Source organism: Salmo salar, chromosome 04 (assembly GCF_965601325.2).
Source record: "Salmo salar chromosome 04, fSalSal1, whole genome shotgun sequence".
Lineage (NCBI taxonomy): Eukaryota > Metazoa > Chordata > Actinopteri > Salmoniformes > Salmonidae > Salmo > Salmo salar.
The window spans coordinates 60,328,835-60,350,052 of NC_138294.1; the positions used below are offsets into that span (position 1 = coordinate 60,328,835).

At 40.2% G+C, this 21,218-nt stretch overlaps 1 protein-coding gene across 3 annotated transcripts; it reads right to left on the minus strand.

The window, feature by feature from the left end:
- Window positions 1-19,617, minus strand: LOC106603538 (diacylglycerol O-acyltransferase 2). Of its 3 annotated transcripts, none has more exons than XM_014197366.2 (8): window positions 19,297-19,617; window positions 17,537-17,668; window positions 12,732-12,839; window positions 12,383-12,453; window positions 4,982-5,186; window positions 4,433-4,607; window positions 2,583-2,785; window positions 1-1,627 (listed from the first exon to the last, which is right to left on the minus strand). In XM_014197366.2, the coding sequence occupies exons 1-8, from the start codon at window positions 19,334-19,336 to the stop codon at window positions 1,473-1,475; spliced, it is 1,089 nt and encodes a 362-aa protein (XP_014052841.2). In that variant the 5' UTR covers window positions 19,337-19,617; the 3' UTR covers window positions 1-1,472. The 3 variants fall into 3 exon arrangements, with proteins under 3 accessions (XP_014052841.2, XP_014052842.2, XP_014052843.2); XM_014197367.3 differs by lacking the exon at window positions 19,297-19,617 and adding an exon at window positions 17,889-18,051; XM_014197368.3 differs by lacking the exon at window positions 19,297-19,617 and adding an exon at window positions 17,884-18,051.
- Between the last annotated feature and the right edge of the window lie 1,601 nt (window positions 19,618-21,218).

Here is a 21,218-nt window from a genome sequence, read left to right on the forward strand (position 1 = left end):
TGCTATTTATTGCTGTATTTATTGTACATGAATTAGGAGAGCGGGATGTTCACTGCTCTTTGCAAAAAGTCACCGATGAAGCTAGAAGAAATTACATTTTGAATGACACACTATTTCTCACCAATCTCAATTATTTTGCCATGAGGTGAAATCTCGTAGTCCTTTTATCTTGCATAATATACAACATACATACATTTCTGCACCTAGGATCATTGGCTGGATAATGGACTTGATATGCCCAATATGAAAAAATGATTTCTCTCAAACACTTCTTGGTAATTACTAGGGGAGTTTGTGACTTTTATACTCTATTTCAAATCTGTGATAGCAACCCCTTTGCCATTTTACTCAATTGAGTGGAAGCCCCTAAGAGGTTTGAGTTGTAGTTTTTAAAATAAGGCATATGCTTTGCAATCTCTTAATTTCATTCATCAGTAATCTGCCCTCTGTGTAGGGGAAGAAATGTTCTTCACCCTGAAATTGTTCTTACATCACCATCACTACAGTACATGGGGCCTCAATGCACTAGGTAACACTCTGCAACCCAGTCAATACACTCATGTGGAGAAATGTACAAGAAAACTAAAACACAGGTCAAGGTTAAATGACAAAAGCACCATAGTGATTCTCTTAGAAATTGGCAAATTTGACATAGGACTCTTTCAAAGGCATGTTTTAGAGAAATACCTCAGAGGGTTGTCACAAATACAAAAAGTGCATCAATATATTAATTTTCATTGAAAATGTTCTTATTTACAAAATACAATTAATACTTAGTGCTATCACACAATCAGATTGCATTACCAATATGCACAATCTAAATCCATTCAATAGAATTCCTTCACTTTCAAGTTTCAATGAAGTGTTCATGTGTGGGGAGGGGACACCAATCAGCTCTTTGGCTCAATAAACCACACCATCAACATCTCAGTGAGGCAACACCCTTACAATTGCATTGTTTGTGCATTTAGCAACAACAAAAAATGTAAGGTCTCAAAACATCATCCTATATTTACCTTTTACCACTTAACACATTCTTTGTACAGGCATATTCTCAGTGAAAATTACATGGATGCATGGAGGAAACAAAGATGGTGCTTGTGTGTGTCTTGTGTAACCTTCTAGTGCCACCTAGTGGGAGTTCCACTGCAAGGGATCATACCTTAACTATACTCCCTCATCTTTTCTGTCATGGAACACATCTATAGATGTGTCATACACTCAATGAAATATTCAATAAACGGAAGTTAGTCAACTTTGCCATTGACAGTGACTAGGTCAGAGAGAATAGTAAGGTGACCTGCCATTTTCATCCTGAGTGAAGGACCGACGTGAGTGATGCTGAGAGCGCGGTGGGTTTATATAGACACAGCTTTATGTATATCGATTGAATTCCAGAGACAATCAATCAGAGCCAGGCACGTGAATGGAGGGGCAGGGCTGAACAGACAGCTGCCACAGCTGACCCTTTCTCAATGGATGTGCAGGATGTCACTCTCCTTCAGGCCGAAGCGGGTCTTATACTTGTCAAAGAGGCTCGTGAGGGAATTGATGTACATGGCATGGTACAGATCCACCATATCCCGAGGAGGCTGCTCAATCTTTGGCACTGTGATCGGTTCACCCACTAAGAGAAATAAACATGTAAAAATCTATATCCCCAAAATCAACTTTAAAAAACATTTAACATATTGGAAATACGTAGTTTGATGAGCTGTAGTGTTAAACATTAATACGGCCTTGATGCAGGGGAGAGTAAATATTGACTGGGTGGATGGTTCTGTTAACACAGAGGAACTAGAGTAGCTCAACGGCTTGGTAGTAACCATAACAGTCCGATCATTGAAATTATACTTACAGACCATCCTAAGACTGAATCCCTAACAGAAACTAAGTCAACAAGCACTAAATGCCTGTAAGAGATGGGATTGAAAAGGGAGGGTAAACAACTGGAAATCTAAGTTTACCAGTAAACTACCAGAATTTTGGTATCTTTCAAGGATTTTATGTTAATCTATCACAAGACATCTAGAGGCTCTTTTGGGTACTTCCGATTATCACAGGTCGTCTGTAATCATCTCTGGCCCTCTGTGTGGACTAATCACATGTCAAATATATGAAATAATGAAGTAAGATGATAGAAAAATCGAATGACAAAGCTGTAAAACATTATCCTAAATATAAACCATCAACTAAGAGAACACCACTGTTTTTAATATGAGGATTATAGCATGAAATATCCTATATATATCTTTTACACACTTTTTTACTATGTAAACATGTATTTGTTCATGTTTTGGTGTCAAACTGGTGTCAGTTGTGAATTAATTGAAAATAATGTTGATGAAATGCTTTTTTCATGAATGAGGCTATTGAACCATATGGTCTATCTACTAGAAACTCATGGACAATATGGAGACAGATGTAATATATTAATACTAGAATATGAATACATTTTTCAAAAGTTATTCAAGTATAAATTAGCAAAGTTACGATAGATTCCGGGAAAATGTGTTAAATTACCGGTGGCTTTGCAACCCTAGTGAGACTGTCAGTAGGGTCTTGGAGAGGGTTTTACTTACCGATGGTGGTGATGGGTTTGTTGTAAGGCACCATTCCCCAGGAGTCGGAGGAGAAGAAGCCACAGCCATGGAACAGACAGGGAGCAAAACCAATAATCTTCTGCAATCGCTTTTGAGCCAGCCGCCACCAGGTTCTCTCCTCGAAGATCACCTGTTTGTACACATCGTTCTCCCCAAAGGAGTAGACTGGTACCAGGTCAGACCTGACAGAGAGAGGGGGTTTACAATAGTCTCCTGAAGTTACTCATAGGCCGTAACAGATATCTGATCACTGAATGATGGGCTACTAAACCATGTGGTTTATGCCAGCTCACCTACACCAGTTTACCCAGACTTTGTTTTCAGTAGCTCAGTTGGTAAAGCATGGCGCTTGCAACACCAGGATAGTGGGTTCGATTCATGACTAAGTCGCTTGGGATAAAGCGTCTGATAAATGGCATACATTACACTGAACAAAAATATAAATGCAACAATTTCAAAGATTTTACTGAGTTACAGTTCATATAAGGAAATCAGTCAATGGAAATAAATTCATGAGACCCTAATCTATGGATTTCACATGACTGGGAATAAAGATATGCATCTGTTGGTCACAGATAACTAAAAATCCGAAAAACCAGTCAGTATCTGGTGTGACCCCACCATTTGCCTCATGCAGTGTGGCACATCTCCCTTGCATAGCGGAGGGTGAATGGCACGACAATGGGCCTCAGGATCTCGTCACGGTATCTCTGTGCATTCATATTACCATAGATAAAATGCAATTGTATTCATTGTCCGTAGCTTACGCCTGCCCATACCATAACCCTAACGCCACCATGGTGCACTCGGTTCACAACGTTGACATCAACAATCTGCTTGCCCACACGATGCCATACACGCGGTCTGCGGTTGTGAGGCAGTTTAAATGTACTGCCATATTCTCAAAAATTATGTTAGAGGTGGTTTATGGGGGAAAAATGAACATTCAAATCTCTGGCAACAGCTCTATTGGACATTCCCGCAGTCAGTATGCCAATTGCACACGCCCTCAAAATTTGAGACATCTGTGGTATCGTGTTGTCTGTTAAAGGTAACTTAAAAAAATAAAAAATGATTTAACCTTTATTTAACTAGGCAAGTCAGTTAAGAACAAATTATTATTTTACAATGACGGCCTACCCCAGCCAAACTCTCCTCTAACCCGGATGACGCTGGGTCAATTGTGCCCGCCCTATGGGAGTGGATTTTTATTGTCCCCAGCACAAGGTGCACCTGTGTATTGATCATGCTGTTGAATCAGCTTATTGATATGCCACACCTGTCAGGTGGCTGGATTATCTTGGCAAAGGAGAAATGCTCACTAGCAGGGATGTAAACAAATTTGTCCAACGAATTTGAGAGAAATAAGTTAATTGTGTGTATGGAACATTTCTGGGATCTTTTATTTCAGCTCATGAAACATGGGACCAAAATTTGACATGTTGCGTTTATATATTTTTGTTCAGTGTATATTATATATTATTCTCAACTTGTTCTGAGTCACAAGCTGATGGAGCCTGTCCTTTGGCCTTGACCCGGTGTCTGTGTACAGTACTGCATGTCAGGAGGAGCTCTGAGCACTTGAGGACCAATTACCACATGTGAAAGTATGTTTTATGTGCCAATCAAACCTATTGTTGAGCCAACTCTCTCTATTCCATCAAATTGGTCATAATGACACCAGTGTCTGTGCTGGCCCAGTAAGGTCTCACATCAAAACATGTAGTCTGATCAGTTGATGCGTGTAACTGAGAGGTGTGTGTGTGAACGGAAGGTGCGCCTGTCAGGATGGTGTATGTGTGGCCGGGAGGTTTGTGCTCTAAACTCACCCTTGCTGGAGGGCCAACCTCACAAAGCCCTTGCGGTTATTCAGGGTGACAGAATTCTTTCCTGGCGCACAGTTCAAAGATTCAGCTGCTCCCCCGACAACAATGACCACTGCATTGCCAGTTCCATTCTGAGAGAGGAGGTAGTCAATGGAGTTACGGTTCACTGGGCAGATACCTGACACATGGAAGAGGATGGGGTTAGGCTCAATTATCACACATGGGGCCCAAAGACCAAACAAGTCAGTGTGTTTGCAGTGGAGAACACATTTGAAGAGAAATCAACACTGTTTGAGCACAAAAACATTGTTAGTGGATGTTGAGCAAAAGAAACCTTTGAAATGAAGATAAGCTAACAGCGCAGGTTGACTGAAGCAGCTCTTTACAATAGTGACATCAGCAAATACAGTTTGGCAGGCACAGGGGCTGTTTAGTCTACATTGGGAAATAGGACAAAGCTCAGAGTTCTACCAGATTAGAGTCGGTAGATACAGGGCTGGTATCAGCAGTTTACTGAGTACAGAGGGACAAAACTCAGAGAAACCATCTCACCTCCAGACATGAGATAGTCTCTAAAGACTGGCATCCGGAAGTTTCCAGCCAGGGTGGCCAGGGAAGGCTTGATGCCCGGGAACTTCTTAGAGAAGCCGGTGGCCTCTGTTCCGAAGTTACAGAAGGCTCCAAAAGAGAAGATCCCATGGGGGTGGTAGCCAAAGATGTAGTTTCGGCTGGGCAGCAGGTTGTGTGTCTTGATGAGCTGGTAAACAGGATGACAAAGAGACATGGTGGTTACTATCACATTAAGCAAAATATAACTACAGAGTGTTTGTTAAGCAATTTAACAGGTCAGAGAATCTGCACAAAATTAAGCCAATTCAGTTGTGCAGATATGATAACATTGTTATTTTTATTACTTGTCTCAAGAAGTTAAAGGCCATTTACCTGTGCATTGTACTATAAGTATTAGGATATTTCCATGAAATTGGGACAGCTTATCAGTTTAGCCCTGATATGACATATTTACGCTCAAGTAATAAAATAATTACAGGCAACAAACAGTATTCTGTGTCTGGGATGTTCATGTGCACGTTTCCCCTATTGTGTACAGCAGTCCCATTACAGAGCTTCAATATTCTTAAAAGTTGTTTCGAGTATGAGAAGGAGAGCGTAGGCTCCATAACGGTGAGAGACGAATTGTGTCTTCAGTGAAGCGGGTGCCCCAATGCCACGCTTATGGAAGAAATTGAAAGGGCACAGAGGATATACACACAGATCCAAAGAGATGTGTACACAGGACTCTAATCAAACAAGGCCCATTGCATAACCACATTATCAGATTATCAAAGACCATCTGTAAGGTTTCCACAGTGATAGCATGGTAGATGTAAAGAGATTACCATTTGGTGATATGAAAACAGGTGGCGTTTACAACATGCGCACAGTAAGTAGAAGAAATGGAAGAGAGGAGACCTTGCTGACCCTCAAGATGTAATAGTTACTGTCCCTGGATGCACTGACACACTCACGCTGCTGCCAGCCAGGCATGTCTACTAACTGGCGTTCAACTCCATTAGCTGCACAAGCTAGACAAGGTAAGCAACCCTTCATCTGAAACAGGATGCTGCTAGGTGAATTACGTAATGGGTACAGATCTCTGCGAATACCTGGCATACAGCACATCCTTGGGTCAGAAAACCACAGCCCCTTAACTCCACAACCAGCAATAAACAATCTTTGATTCCAACTCAAAGAATTACTGTACTGTAATCGCAGGTGCAACAAAATGCTTGTGTTTCTAGAGTGTGCAAAGCTGTCATCAAGGCAAAGGGTGGCTACTTCGAAGAATATAAAATATATTTTTATTTGTTTAAAACATTTTTGGTTACTACATGATTCCATGTGTTCTTTCATAGTTTTGATGTCTTCATTATTATTCTACAATGTAGAAAATAGTAAAATAAAGAAATACCCTTGAATGAGTAGGTGTCCAAACTTTTGACTGGTACTGTGTACATGAGCCATGACTAGAATACAGTATATACACATGAAGAGAGTAAACATTAGTGACAAGTATTCAATGACTATATACATAGGGCAGCAGTCTCTAAAGTGCAAAGTAGAGTACCGTGTGGTAGCCGGCTAGAACAGTGATTAAGGTTCAGGGCAAGGTACTGGGTGTAGGCTGACTAGTGGTGACTGTTTAACAGTCTAATGGCCTGTAGATAGAAGCTGTTGCTCAGTCTCTTGGTCCCAGCTTTGATGCAACTGTACTGTCTCCTCCTTGTAGATGGTGGGAGGTGAACAGGGTGTGGGGGCCCGTCGATGTGGATAGGGGCATGCTCATAGGGGCGTGCTCTCTCTGCTGTCTCCTATAGTCCACGATCAGCTCCTTAGCTTTGTTGATGTTGAGGAAGAAGTTATTTTCCTGGCACCACTCCGCCAGGGCTCTCACCTCCTCCCTGTAGGCTGTCTCATCATTGTTGGTAATCAGGCCTATCACTGTTGTGTCATCAGCAAACTTGATGATTGAGTTGGAGACGTGTGGCCACGCAGTCATGGGTGAAAAGGGATTACAGGAGGGGGCTGAACACACGTTCCCAAGCAAGAAGTTGTTACGTTCCCAAGCAAGAAAACCAAAAACATCACTCAAACGAAACAGGGAACTAACAAAGAGTCACTGACAACAACCAAAACAAAACAGGTGGGGTTTTAAAAAGGCACTCATGGGGGTGTCCACTGAAAGTTGCATAGCAACAACAACTGGGACCTAAGACACCCATCATGAGCATCCACTAAGAGGCAAACAAAATAAAAATCCACACCAAACTTAAAGACAGGAAGTAAACCATAAAGGTGGAGCAAAATGAAAACAGGGAAATCAGACAAAACAATGTTTTTCTAGAAATCAAATCGGGAGCGCCAACTAAAGGCATTGACCCTCCACATCACTAAAGACAACTGGAGCCAGTCACTCTTAAAAAAATAGCACCTGGGCCAGCACAGCTGAAACACCTTCCTACTAACGAGATGGACAAGCCAGCATAGGTGTAACACATTCTGACTAATGAGGTAACACCAATCGGTGCTATACGTGCTCAAGTCCAACCTCAAAACATAAATGGAAAAACCAAAGCCTTTAACTGAATTTAAAGAAACTGTCGGAGTCCAACATATGGATCACGAGCAGGGTCAAAGTTCAAGAGACAATACACACACTCTTGATTTCCCCTGGCTGTTAGTCATATCAGGACTCAATTATTAATAGTTAAGATAACCTTTCACCTTGATTCTTAACAGGTAACACTAACAGTATCAAAGCTCTGGTTTTACTTAAGAGCCTTTGACTATACTTTCTATTTATAAGTGAAAAGGATTGTATGGTAAAAAATGATTGTCAGGTTAATGTTTCAAGAATGCTCCATTTTAAAAATAGTCATGCTCATTCACCATTAAATCAATCAGCTGAACGGATTGAACTGAAGGAGGATTAAACATAGCGGATGTAATGTGAATACCGTTGGTTCATTGATATTACTGAGAAGTGTAAAGGCATACAAACAACTCAGTTGATTCAAGCCTTGGTCAGGAGGGCAGTGAGAGAAAACACAAGAGGAACTTGCCAAAAAATATGAACGGTAAAAATATGTTGCTCTGTCAGGATACCAAGAGACCAAGAGTTTAGCATAGGTTTAGCATGAGTTTACATATTATATTGGAAAGGGGGATACCTAGTCAGTTGTACAACTGAATGCCATTAACTGAAATGTGTCTTCCGCACCTCTCTGAATCAGAGAGGTGCGGGGGGCTGCCTTAAAAACCTCTTAAGGATCGGACTCTTTTTTTCAATTTTCGTCTAAAATGACATACCCAAATCTATTTGCCTGTAGCTCAGGACCTGAAGCAAGGATATGCATATTCCTGATACCATTTGAAAGGAAACACTTTGAAGTTTGTGGAAATGTTAAATTAATGTAGGAGAATATAACACATTAAATCTGGTAAAAGACAATACAAAGAAAAAAAACATGTTTTTTTTTTTTGTAACATCTTTGAAATGCAAGAGAATGGCCATAATGTATTATTACAGCCCAGGCACAATTTAGATTTGGCCACTAGATGGCAGCAGTGCATGTGCAAAGTTTTAGACTGATCCAATGAACCATTGCCTTTCTGTTAAAAATGTTGTGTCAAGACTGCCCAAATGTGCATAACTGGTTTATTAATATATTTACAAATTCATAACTGTGCACGCTCACTGTAATAGCTACGGTAAATTGGACAATGCAGTTAGATTAACAAGAATTTAAGCTTTCTGCCAATATTATATATGTCTATGTCCTGGGAAATGTTCTTGTTATTTACAACCTCATGCTAATCACATTAGCCTACGTTAGCTCAACCGTCCCGCGGGGGACCCACCAATCCTGTAGGAGGTTTTAACCACGTCTTCGGCGCCGGGGGAACAGTGGGTTAACTGCCTTGCTCAGGGGTAGAACGACAGATTTTTACCTTGTCAGCTTGGGGATTCGATCCAGCAACCTTTTGGTGACTGGCCCAACGCTCTTACCACTAGGCTACCTGCCGCCCCTATTTGTGATCTAAAAGAGACGATATGGGGTATGTTAAATACCAATAATTATTGTCACCATGGCAGTAGCAAATTGAGTTAGAAAACCATGACGCTTCTGCAACAATCAACTATCATTCTGCCTAGTTTATGGCACAGTGTCTTATTTTAAATACATTTCCCATCAGAATTTTATACATTTTCACCCCAATTCTTATTACCGAAATTAATCTGGATTTCTCAGGTCATTGTATAATTTTTTTATAGAAAAACCTAACTATTTGAATAAAACAAAATGTTGATGTAGTTATAGTAGTTTAAGTTTCCATTAAACTATAATATTTAATATCTAAAAACACAATGTCTGTGGACATTTCTCATTACGTAACACTATTTCGAGTTTCTGTAAGAACTCCAATAATTGTTTTAATGTTTTATTCACCTATGATACATCATCTAGAGGAGTAGTCCTTAGATGAGCACAAGTTCATTGAATGTATTCACTTATATGCCTTCAGAATGAGGATCTTATACTCAAACATCCCCTTTAAGACACTTGACCTTCTCATTACCGAAATGACTAAAAAGGTCAAATTGGGAAAAACTCATTAAATCAGTGGCGGCTGGTGGGAGGAGCTATAGGAGGACGGGCTCATTGTAATGGCTGGAATGGAATCAAACATACGGAAACCAAATTACGTGTAACACGTTACAATATTACTTTGCGTGGAAAGTAACACGTTTATTACTTTTCATTACTTTCATAAAAAAATCTCAACTGTCGGAGGGAGCGAGCCGCGCTCTCTCTACCAAAGATAGGCTACTAATATGTAATCTCACTAATTCAATAATTAATTCAATATTTCAACCGGATCAGAAAGACCTTGGTCACAAGCTCATATTTTATTTCCTAATAAAAGGCCGATGTATTCATTGATGTAATTATCTCTGAATTTGGAGCAGGCCTACATTTGCGCAAAAGACTATTCGAGAGTCCACCAGGGCCATGCCCCTCCACGACGCAAGACAACATTTATGTGAAATGTAGGCTGTACAAGAACTGTTGTTTGAATCCCTTAACGAGACAAGAAAATATCGACCTTCCTTTCTGTAATGTCAACCATCGAAATCAATATTTCCATTTCTCCTCTTTTGGCTTGACAGCACATGTCCAAATTGATAATCCACAACACGGCAGCCATACGTGCCAGGGCACTGATCATGCAATTGAATGCTGTCTCTATACAATGCGTTATGATAATGTATAATCTATTAGAATAGGCATACAAAATTAGGATTCGACAAAGCTTTTTGATGCAAATATAACTTTTCTATTGTCTGAAATGATAGCATTATCACATTGAACAGGTTGGTACTGCTCGCTCGCTGGAGGAAGGCAGCCTGTAAAACAATAAAACTGTTGGTAATTTATTCATACACGTTTCTAATGTTTAAACTAAAAACGTAATATTAGGATATTATACCTATCCAAATCACACCATGTGGTGGAGAGTGATACGGCGCCCAGACCCACCTGGGCAGGGGTGATGTTGTGGATGTTTGTGGATGTTTAGTATTGTAAAAAAATGTAAAATCACAAATTGGATGAGGAGCATAAATCGCATTTCTATAGCTGCATGCATGGATAATTTGGATCGGGGAAATTATTTTCTGAGGGTCTGATAGCTGTCAGAAGTTCCCTGGGAAAGTTAGACGAATTAAAAATATGAATAGAAAATCCCTTTAACCTTTACAGTATGTGTCATCCTATGAAATGTACATTATGTTGCACAGCCTAATATAAGCTCAACTCTGTACAGATGTCCTTTCTTTCCATTCAAAATATTTTTCTCTAGCCGCTAGTGCTGGTTGCATAGAAATGAATATCTAGAGGGCACACTTTCCACTAGATGGTGAAGCCCTCTATGGGCTTTACTATCACAGAAGCGATCAATGGCAGAGATCAGAGGTGTTCTCCGTAAATGTAAACGTGCTACCCCCAACACTGGTCCAAATACACTAATATTACCTGTAATTACCTTGGAGAAATTATTATTATTTTTTTTAATTACAGTACTTATGCTAAAGGGGTATTTTACTCGATTGCATTAAGATCAATGATTTGTATTATGCAAATCATCTGGGATTACCAATTGACACAGTTTGCTGATGTGTTAGGTTACTAAATCTCAGTACAGTTTTTCAATGGCAAAACTCATTACTGAAAAATGCATTATCTCCAAAACCTGGTTATCATTACCATAATGCACTAATATTTAGGAAATATTAGGAAACATAAAATTTTGATTTTAGTCATTTTAGCTTAATCTGATCGTGTGCCTTTTGTTCTTAATACAAATATGTGTACATAAAAATAACATGTTTATCCAAGTAATTATGACAAAAAATAGATTCTGAAAAGGTTTTTTTATAATAAAATGTTTAATATATTTCTTTTCCGTGTTGTTTAACTCAAGCCTTTTCATTAGGTGAGCAATGTCAAAACATATTAGCAATGTATTTGTTTAGTACTTTTATAGACTTCGAAGGCTGTTGTGGTAATGATAATTTTTGTGTTGGTAGTTGTGGAAATTGTGGTAAAATGCATAATATCTCATCAATAAACATAACAATAATTATGAAATAGATAAATACAGATTCTAATCCAAGAGGAATTATGGTGGAAAATGTTTATTTTGTACCCCTTTTTTTGTCAAGTGTCAGTTTCGTGAGAATCCGATTTTATTTCCACTTGAACAAACTAAGTCAAATCACCTGCATTTCACATTGCTTAACCTTAACTTCTCCCACTGTGATTTCTGTCAAGGCTGATGGCCTATAAACCAGCGTATATCCATCCTCTCTCTCCTCAGTGTGTGTCTCCCAACAATCTCCAGGTGCAGAGGAGCAAAATAATACAAATGGAAAACAAACTAATCAAAGAGCTTTCTCCTATCATGTGGGGCAAAGTCTATCCTTCCAACCGAAGTCAACTCCTTTAAAGCATTATCACAAGGGACAAGGAACAGCATGGAACCTCCAGCTGATACTGGATACAGTCACAGATAACACCATCTTCATGCCTGTGCTAATAGGATACTGTTACTGGGATACACCATAATCAATAACAATATTGATGATCTTTAACTTTGTATCTGACCAGAAAAAGCTAATTGTATCATCTGTACAGGCAGTGCTGCTGAACACAAAAACATATACATGTATTCTATCACACATTTCCAGGTTGATAGCGATCTTAATTATCTGACTTCACACCCCAACACACATTGCACACACACACGCAGACCCAGAGAGACCCGCACATTCACGCACAAACACACACTACAGGTTTCCTTTAAATGTTAAGCCTATTCCTTTCCACTCACCCTGATGGGGAAGTAGTCTCTGAAGTAAGTCCACATGGTCCAGTTCCTCACCCAAGAGGACCTCCTGCCACCTGAGAAGGCAGAGGTAAAGATCTCCAGTCAGACTATAACCCACATCCTGAATAATGTAACACACATACTGAATCATTTACATCAACAGTACCTGGGTGACAATTACCCAATTTCCCATACAGCTCCCTATGGTCACAGACACAAAACACTGCGTCTGAAATGACACCCATTTCCTATTTAGGGCACTGCGTTTAATTACAATAGGGCAGCGATAGCCTTGAGGTTAAGCCAGTAACCAAAATGTTGCAAGTTCAAATCCCAGGGCTGCGGTACTTGCCTTGTTTGGGGGTGTTCCAGTCGAAGATGAGCCAGGCAGTGTACATGGCAGCGATCACCCAGAGGTCTGTGCAGAACATGTAGATTAAGAGCACAGTGCCAGCGGCACCTATGGGGTAGGAAATGATAGGGGAGAGAGCAGAGGAAGAGGCATTCAGCACCTGCACTGTACCACACTTCATTAAAGGTCCAATGCAACTGTTTTTATCTCAATACAAATCATTTCTGAGTAACATTTAAGTACCTTACTACCTTACTAGCCAGTTTTCCATCCAATTGGCGAAAGATAGTCGTGAATATTCTAAAATCTGCAAAAAGAAAATATGTGCATTTTCCTACCACCGGTGTTCCAAACTGACTTGTTGCAGATACAATTCAGTGGGTGATGACGTAGTGCACACAAAATGTACGCTTTCTCTTAAGTTTTCATGTACCAAATACAAATGTAATATTCAATGTGTTTCCATTGCATTTTCTACTCTACGGATAAGTTAGGTAGTTAATTAGGCCTAGAAAGGTCTTGGTACATGCTCTCTAGCCAACAGCTCACAGATACACGATGAGATTATTATGGATAAGAGTGAGAATATTTGTATTTGTCAAACGTCAGTCAAGCATCGATCATCATGTCACCAGAATAAGAATAATTATTGGAAAGGAGCATCAAGCTCATACCATGCACTTTCACCAACCTGTGAAGTTCATCATAACTTATTTCATCTGTAGCCGGTTATGGCTAGAAGGGATGCAGCTTTTGTCAAATTAACATCAGATTTTATTTTTTTAGCAGGTTAGGATAACTTACGCACCTGGTTAGGATAATTAACGTAGCAGGTTAGAAGAATTAGGTTAAGGTTAGGAAAAGGGCTACGGTTGGCTAAAATGCACAAAACAAACCTAGTTTCAACGTTAATCTGACAAAAGCTGGAATACTTCTAGCCTTGACCTCGGTAGCCTAATAAACTAAATGGTTTCCCGAGTGGGAGGAGCACACACCATGTCATCGTGTGACTCCAAGATTACTTCGATATGATGGTTATTCCAAATCAAATAAAATTTGATTTGTCACATGCGCCAAATACAACAGGTGTAGACCTTACAGTAAAATGCTTACTTACAAGCCTTTAACCAATAATGCACTTTTAAGAAAAATAAGTGTTAAGTAAAAAATTGAAAAGTAAATAATTAAAGAGCAGCAGTAAAATAACATTAGTGAGGGTATATACATGGGGCTACTGGTACAGTTTCAATGTGCAGGGGCACAGGTTAGTCGAGGTAATTGAGGTAATATGTACATGTAGGTAGAGTTAAAGTGACTATGCATAGATAATAAACAGAGTAGCAACAGTGTAAAAAGGAGGGGGGCAATGCAACTAGTCTGGGTAGCCATTTGATTAGATGTTCAGGAGTCTTATGGCTTTGGGGTAGAAGCTGTTAATAAGAAGCATTTTGGACCTAGACTTGGCGCTCCGGTACCGCTTGCCATGCGGTAGCAGAGAGAACAATCTATGACTAGAGTGGCTGGAGTCTTTGACAATTGTTAGGGCCTTCCTCTGACACCGACTGGTATAGAGGTCCTGGATGGCACGAAGCTTGACCCCAGTGATGTACTGGGCCGTACACACTACCCTCTGTAGTGCCTTGCGGTCGGAAGCCGAGCAGTTGCCATACCAGGCAGTGATGCAACCAATCAGGATGCTCTTGATGGTGCAGCTGTAGAACCTTTTGAGGATCTGAGGACCCATGCCAAATCTTTTCAGTCTCCTGAGGGGGAATAGGCTTTGTCGTGCCCTCTTCACGACTCTCTTAGTGTGTTTGGACCATGATAGTTTCTTGGTGATGTGGACACCAAGGAACTTGAAGCTCTCAACCTGTTCTACTGCAGCCCCGTCGATGAGAATGGGGGCGTGCTCGGTCCTCCTTTTCTTGTAGTCCACAATCATCTTGGGCAAGTAACCAAAAGGTTGCTGGATTGAATCCCTGAGCTGACAAGGTAAAAATCTGTCGTTCTGCTTCTTCCCTGGTCGGCCGTCATTATAAATAAGAATTTGTTCTTAACTGACTTGCCTAGTTGAACGAATAAAGAACCTCCTTTGTCTTGATCACGTTGAGGGAGAGGTTGTTATCCAGGGCACCACACGGCCAGGTCTCTGAACTCCTCCCTATAGGCTGTCTCATCGTTGTCGGTCATCAGGCATACCACTTTATTATATCAATAGTTGCGCATAGAGGTGTTTCCACCGTCATTTCTTGCAGAATTAATTTTACTGACACAAAAAGATCCCACCTTGTCTAGCATATTTTGTTTTGTCAACATTTGTAAAGTTTACTGACAAAGTTGCGGTTTCCATGAGGCCCGACATTACATTTAAGTGCCTTCAGAAAGTATTCATACCCCTTAACTTTTTCCACATTTTGTTGTGTTACAGCCTGAATTTGAAATTAATTACATTTAGATTTTTTGTCACTTGCCTACACACAATACCCCATATTGTCAAAGTGGAATTATGTTATCAGAAATGTTAACAAATTAAATACAAATGAAATGCTGAAATGTCTTCAGCCAATAAGTATTAAACCCCTTTGTTATGGCAAGCCTAAATAAATTCAGAAGTAAAAATATGCTTAACACGTCATATAATAAGTTGCATGGACACACTCAAGGACACAATAATTTTTTTAGAACTACCTCATCTCTTTACCCCACACATACAATTATCTGTAAGGTCTCTCAGTCGAGCAATTAATTTCAAACACAGATTCAAAAACAAAGACCAGGGAGGTTTTCCAATGCCTTGCAAAGAAGGGCACATATTGGTAGAAATAAAAAAAGCAGACATTGAATATCCCTTTGAGCAAGTTATTAATTACACTTTAGATGGTGTATCAATACACAGTCACTACAAAGATACAGGCGTCCTTCCTAACTCAGTTGCCGGAGAGGAAGGAAACCACTCAGGTATTTCACCATGAGGCCAATGGTTGCTTTAAAACAGTTACAGACTTTAATGGCTGTGATAGGAAAAAACAGAGGATGGATTAACAATATTTTAGTTACTCCACAATACTAACCTAATTGACAGAGTGGAAAGAAGGAAGCCTGTACAGAATAAAAATATTCCAAAACATGCATCCTGTTTGCAACAAGGTACTAAGTAATACTGCAAAAAATGTGGCAAAGCAATTACCTTTTTGTCCTGAACACAAAGTGTTATGTTTGGGGTAAATCCATTGCAACACATTACTGAGTACCACTCTCCATATTTTCAATCATAGTGGTGGCTGCATCATGTTATGGATATGCTTGTAATCGTTAAGGACTGGGGAGTTTTTCAGGATAAAACATAAATGGAATGGCGCTAAGCACAGGCAAAATCCTAGAGTAAAACCTGGTTCAGTCTGCTTTCCACCAGACACTGGAAGATGAATTCACCTTTCAGTAGGACAATAACCTAAAACACAAGGCCAAATCTACACTGGAGTTGCTTACCAAGAAGACATTGAAGGTTCCTGAGAGGCCGAGTTAAAACTAACTTAAATCTACTTGAAAATCCATGGCAAGAATCTTATTTGACAGAGCTTGAAGAATTTTGGAAAAAATAATAGGCAAATGTTGCACAATCCAGGTGTGAACAGCTTTTAAGCCATGTTCACATTGGCAGTTTGAAGTGACTCAAAGCCTATTTATTTGCATAATTTATATTTATTTGTTATTTTTCCTGTATTCTGAACAGCCAAAAAGCACATGGAATCAGATATTTCAAGCTACATTTCAAACCACCTTCATAGGTGGTTTGAAGTCAGACACAAATCTGATTCTTGGCCATGTGACTTGTCTGAACGCTCAAATCTGATTTATTTGCCCTCAAGTGGTTTTTAGACTGTTATTTGGCATATCTTGTTGCTTGCTAACTACCGTTGACAGTTTGACAAGAACATGTGGTCGCTAACTAGCTTGTTAATTGTTTACAAACAAATTAGTGAATGTGCTAGAAAGCTAGACAGCTACCTAGCTAGGACTCGTTTTGAAAGTTGGATGTTATCCTTTGAGGCTTTAACAGTGTTCTTACCCTATGATTTTGACCAATCAAAGCAAGTGGAAAACATCCATGGCAGGCTTGCTACAGTGATATGAAGCATGAGCACAACCACCAATCAGCCTACACCCCTGCAAACACACCCGTCATTACTATGACAACTAGCATAGCTGTGTCAGCAAATGACTGCTGTCTGAACACACACAAATAAATCTGATTTGGTCACATGTAACTTGCTGTTTGGACAGTTGGTAGTCCAAAACGGATTTGAAAAACAAAACTGATTTGAGCATTAAGGCCTGCAGTGTGAACAAGGCTTTAGAGACTTAGCCAGAAACACTCACAGCTGTAATCGCTGCCAAAGGTTCTTCTACAAAGTATTGACTCAGGGGTGTGAATACTTACTATATGTAAATGAGATATTTCTGTATTTCATTATCAATGAATTTGCCAAAATTTCTAAAACATGTTTTCACTTTGTCCTTATGGGGTATTGTGTGTAGATGGGTGAGCATTTTTATATTTAATCAATTTTGAATTCAGGCTGTAACACAACAAAATGTGGAATAAATCAAAGGGCATGCCTACATTATGAAGGCACTGTATATGGCCCACCAGTGAAAAAGCTATTCTCAAATAATATCTCTAGTAGTAAAAAAGCGTGAGGGGGAGAGAGTTTACGGGCTTGATCTCCTTGTAAGGTCACAGGTCACTATATCCTTCAGCCACTACTGGTTAGAGCCACACGGAGAGACAATCGCACACTCACCCATGGCGAGGAAGCTGATGACCCACTGCAGAACTGAGATGACCTGAAGGTGTTTCTCCATCTTGGATCGGAGTGCAGGCCAAGGAGCAGAGGGTAGGTCCTGCAGGGCGGAGAGGATGCTGCAGCCGGTGCCTAAAGGAGATTGACAGGGTCATAAATGAGTCATACTGTACAGTACATAAGAACCACATCAATGGATTAAGTCACAGACAGTCTCGAGGGAGTCAGCAAGAAGACTAAAGAGATAAAATAATGAAACTGTCATCAACCTTTTCCCAGGTTTTCAGTCTGTCAACCACAGAAACACACATGAACAAGGGAAATTAGATTATAGACTTGAGACATGCCTTACAAAGATCTGTGTTGAAACAGCACAAGCAATAAACACCACATGTCACGTCAAATTCCCTCCGCCACTGCAGTCGCTATAGAGATGCAGCAGAGCCACAGTCCAGACAGCTACATGTAGAAGTGACCGTGACAGACCAGTCCACAGCATAAGAGAGAGCCACTAAGGGGACTGTGCTAAATCTACCTAAACTCATAGTGCCTGATCAACAGATCCTCCCCATGCCACAGGACAACACAGCCACATAATCCCATCTTGAAAGACTAAATAACACTGTCATGCTGTAAAACAAACATTGGCCATTCTGCACTCTGGCCCACACTCTCACATTAAGTCAATGATGCTTTCAGTCAGGGCTACTGGGTAGGATCAGCCTCAGAGGGTCAGGGACATGATGTGAACTAGTGTACTACACAGTGAATCGGGCAGCAGAAGGGCACAACGTTGTGGAACGTTGCAGATAGAAATAGATTATGTTGAACAAACTTGCCTCTCTGGCATGTAGAATCAGGTCTATTCATGATATTTCTATCTTCAACGTTCATGTTTTCGTACTAAACTTGCCCCTGGTGTACTATTTTCACTTCTCTGCCTTCACAGATCAGACCCGTAAACACACAAAAATATATAAGCAATGTATGAAAACCACTGTGCCCAGATACACTCTTCATCACACACTCACACATACAGTACACATACTTATCTGTTGAGTATCTGTGTATTTCAGAACAAATGGCTCACATGACAATGTGTGGTAATTTCTAGACAAGAGCCTATAGTTACTTAATCCCTTAATCCCAAAAGGTTTCCCTACACAGAGTATCAATAGAAAGCACATAGATGCCTTCCCTGTAGCTCAGTTGGTAGAGCATGGTGTTTGCAATACCAGGGTTGTGGGTTCGATTCCCACGGGTGGCCAGCACAAGAAAAAAAAGTGTATGAAATGACATGAAATGTATGCATTCACTACTGTAAATCGCTCTGGATAAGAGCGTCTGCTAATGACTAAAATGATGAATGCACCAATTTGTAAGTCGCTCTGGATAAGAGCGTCTGCTAAATGACGTAAATGTTGTGACCTACGTGACCATTTGATCACACAGAGTTGTCAAACAAATAAGGGGGTCAGTCACTATTTACAAAATGGAAGTTACGAAATATGAAAACTATTGCTTACACGAAACTATAGCATCCACAACAAACTTCTGATTATGTTTGGGCTGCCATAGTCCTCAGTCATTTCAGAACGTATAGCAAGCTGCTTCTACAGCTCACGAAAACGAATTAAACGTCAATACAATAGGATTTGGAATATCATGAAGGGGATGCATTTCTAAAAAACGCTCAGGGAATATGATGTTTGAAGTCTGCATGCAAACAGTGCATTTTTTCATTGGGGCGCATCTCTTACCTTTTAGGACACCGGGGTAGGCAGCAAGTATTGTCTTCATAACTGTGGCTCCGCGAATTAACAGGTTACAATACTTGGAAATATTTACTACAATAAAGTTAATAAACTCTAGAGTTCCTCTATCATGACTGCATTAAATTGAATAACTGAACGGCATTTAACCCGTATAGGAGGAGCCAGTTCAAAGTCAGTACGTGAGGGAGGGTGGGAGGTGTACTGGGTCCAAACCGATGCGCTCCTGTAGAAGAACTGAAGAGGATGCAAATTGCGCTACTCGAAAACATAATTTTTCTCAAGTCAGCCTGCGGTGGTCTGAAAGTACTCTCAACCACGTATTTATCAGGTACTGCAGTGACGTGATGTCGGCGTCGATCGTGTTTTGACCATTTCCATCTTATCTGACGACAGCCTGCACTGCTATGCAATTCTTATGGATTTCTAACTTTTAGCGCCATGAAGCTGAACAGGTCAAAGTCAAACATGCGTAACAGGTCACTATGGTATGGCCCAGGCATAGTTGTTTACTAGAGCAGGGCTTTGGAAGGATGGCCACGTGAGACTAGTTGCTTACCTGTAAAGGTAGAATAATTGACATGAGCAGAGGTGTCAAACAATTGGCCTGAGGAAACAAGAGGCCTGATGGAAACTGTTTCCAATCACTTGAAAATATTTGTTAGGCAAGTTATGATTCACACATATAGGCCTAATCAGCATAGCCGTGGGAAGTTGGGGTGCTGCAGCAAACCCCTGAAAAATCCAAGTCAAATATATATATATTTTAAAGTCACAAAAGTAGTGCACTGGGTTTTTACTAGAATTAGCTGACTGATATAGATGTCTGTAGCATTGGCAAAAACATTTTTTTCAGCATCTCTACTACAGCAAAAAAAAAAGTAGTTCTATAATTAAGAACAGTATCTTGCAACATACAATAGTTTTAATAGTAAGAGTTGTTGCTCTGTCCCTTTCTGTGTCAAGTAAGCAATTGTTTTTATATTCCACAAGTAATATCAGATGAACTGCTATTGTGACAAATGCTGGTAAACACTCAAATATATTTCGTTAAAAACATTTCACAAAAGTTGTGCACTCGGCCTTTACTGGGCCCTGTATTAGTGGAGCACGGGTGTCATGTCGTGTGTGTAGGTGGCAGGGAAGTCAGGCGCAGGAGAATCAAACGTGGTATAAATGGAGTAGTTTAATAACGTAAAACAAAAACTCCAAAACCAAAGTACATAATAAAATAAACATGGGTACAAGAACCCGTCGCACACCAATCCATAATCACGAGCATAACAACAAACAATCTCTGTTGTGTAGGAAGACATGACAAAACCAATGGAAAATGAAAAATGGATCAATGATGGCTAGAAGACCAGTGTCGTCGACCGCTGAGCACCGCCCGAACAAGGAGAGGCATCGACTTCTGCAGAAGTTGTGACAACGGGCACCCCAAAAAATTCAGCATCCCCCATCGGCAAAAGAATCACAGCACCTCACCCCCACAATACTTCCCGTGGCTATGCTAAGCAGCAATCTTATTGTGGGTCCTTCAGTAGGCCTAAAGAACAGAGAAGATGACATGAGATGATACATTGTGATACATAACCAATCATAGCTGCGGTATCCCTATATGCAAATTGACCATTGCCATATATGGACCTGTGCCATTCACTTTGAACTGGATGGTGTTTACAGCATGAGTGGTTGCAAAGTAGATGCGCTTGTTTTGAGATCAAAGTGAGAGCTGCATGTAGCCACGTTTGCACATTTGTTCATATTCTTGGTTAGTAATTTAGTTATTAGCCCAGTTATAGCTCATTTCTAGTCAGCAATGGAGCAGTGGTTGTTTCCAACAAAAGCACAAAAAGTGTGCATTTTTAGCCATCTTTGAAAAGCAAGTCAGAGAAAAAGCTTTTTTT

What these genes read in the sequence shown, in the direction of transcription:
- LOC106603538 (XM_014197366.2), bottom strand. Translation starts at nt 19,336, where the DNA reads ATGAAGACAATACTTGCTGCCTACCCCGGTGTCCTAAAAG. An exon ending in AGACTATCTCATGTCTGGAG is followed by an intron (nt 4,608 to 4,981) that starts GTGAGATGGTTT and finishes TCCATGTGTCAG; the next exon opens with GTATCTGCCCAGTGAACCGT. An exon ending in AGGTTGGCCCTCCAGCAAGG is followed by an intron (nt 2,786 to 4,432) that starts GTGAGTTTAGAG and finishes TCTCTCTGTCAG; the next exon opens with GTCTGACCTGGTACCAGTCT.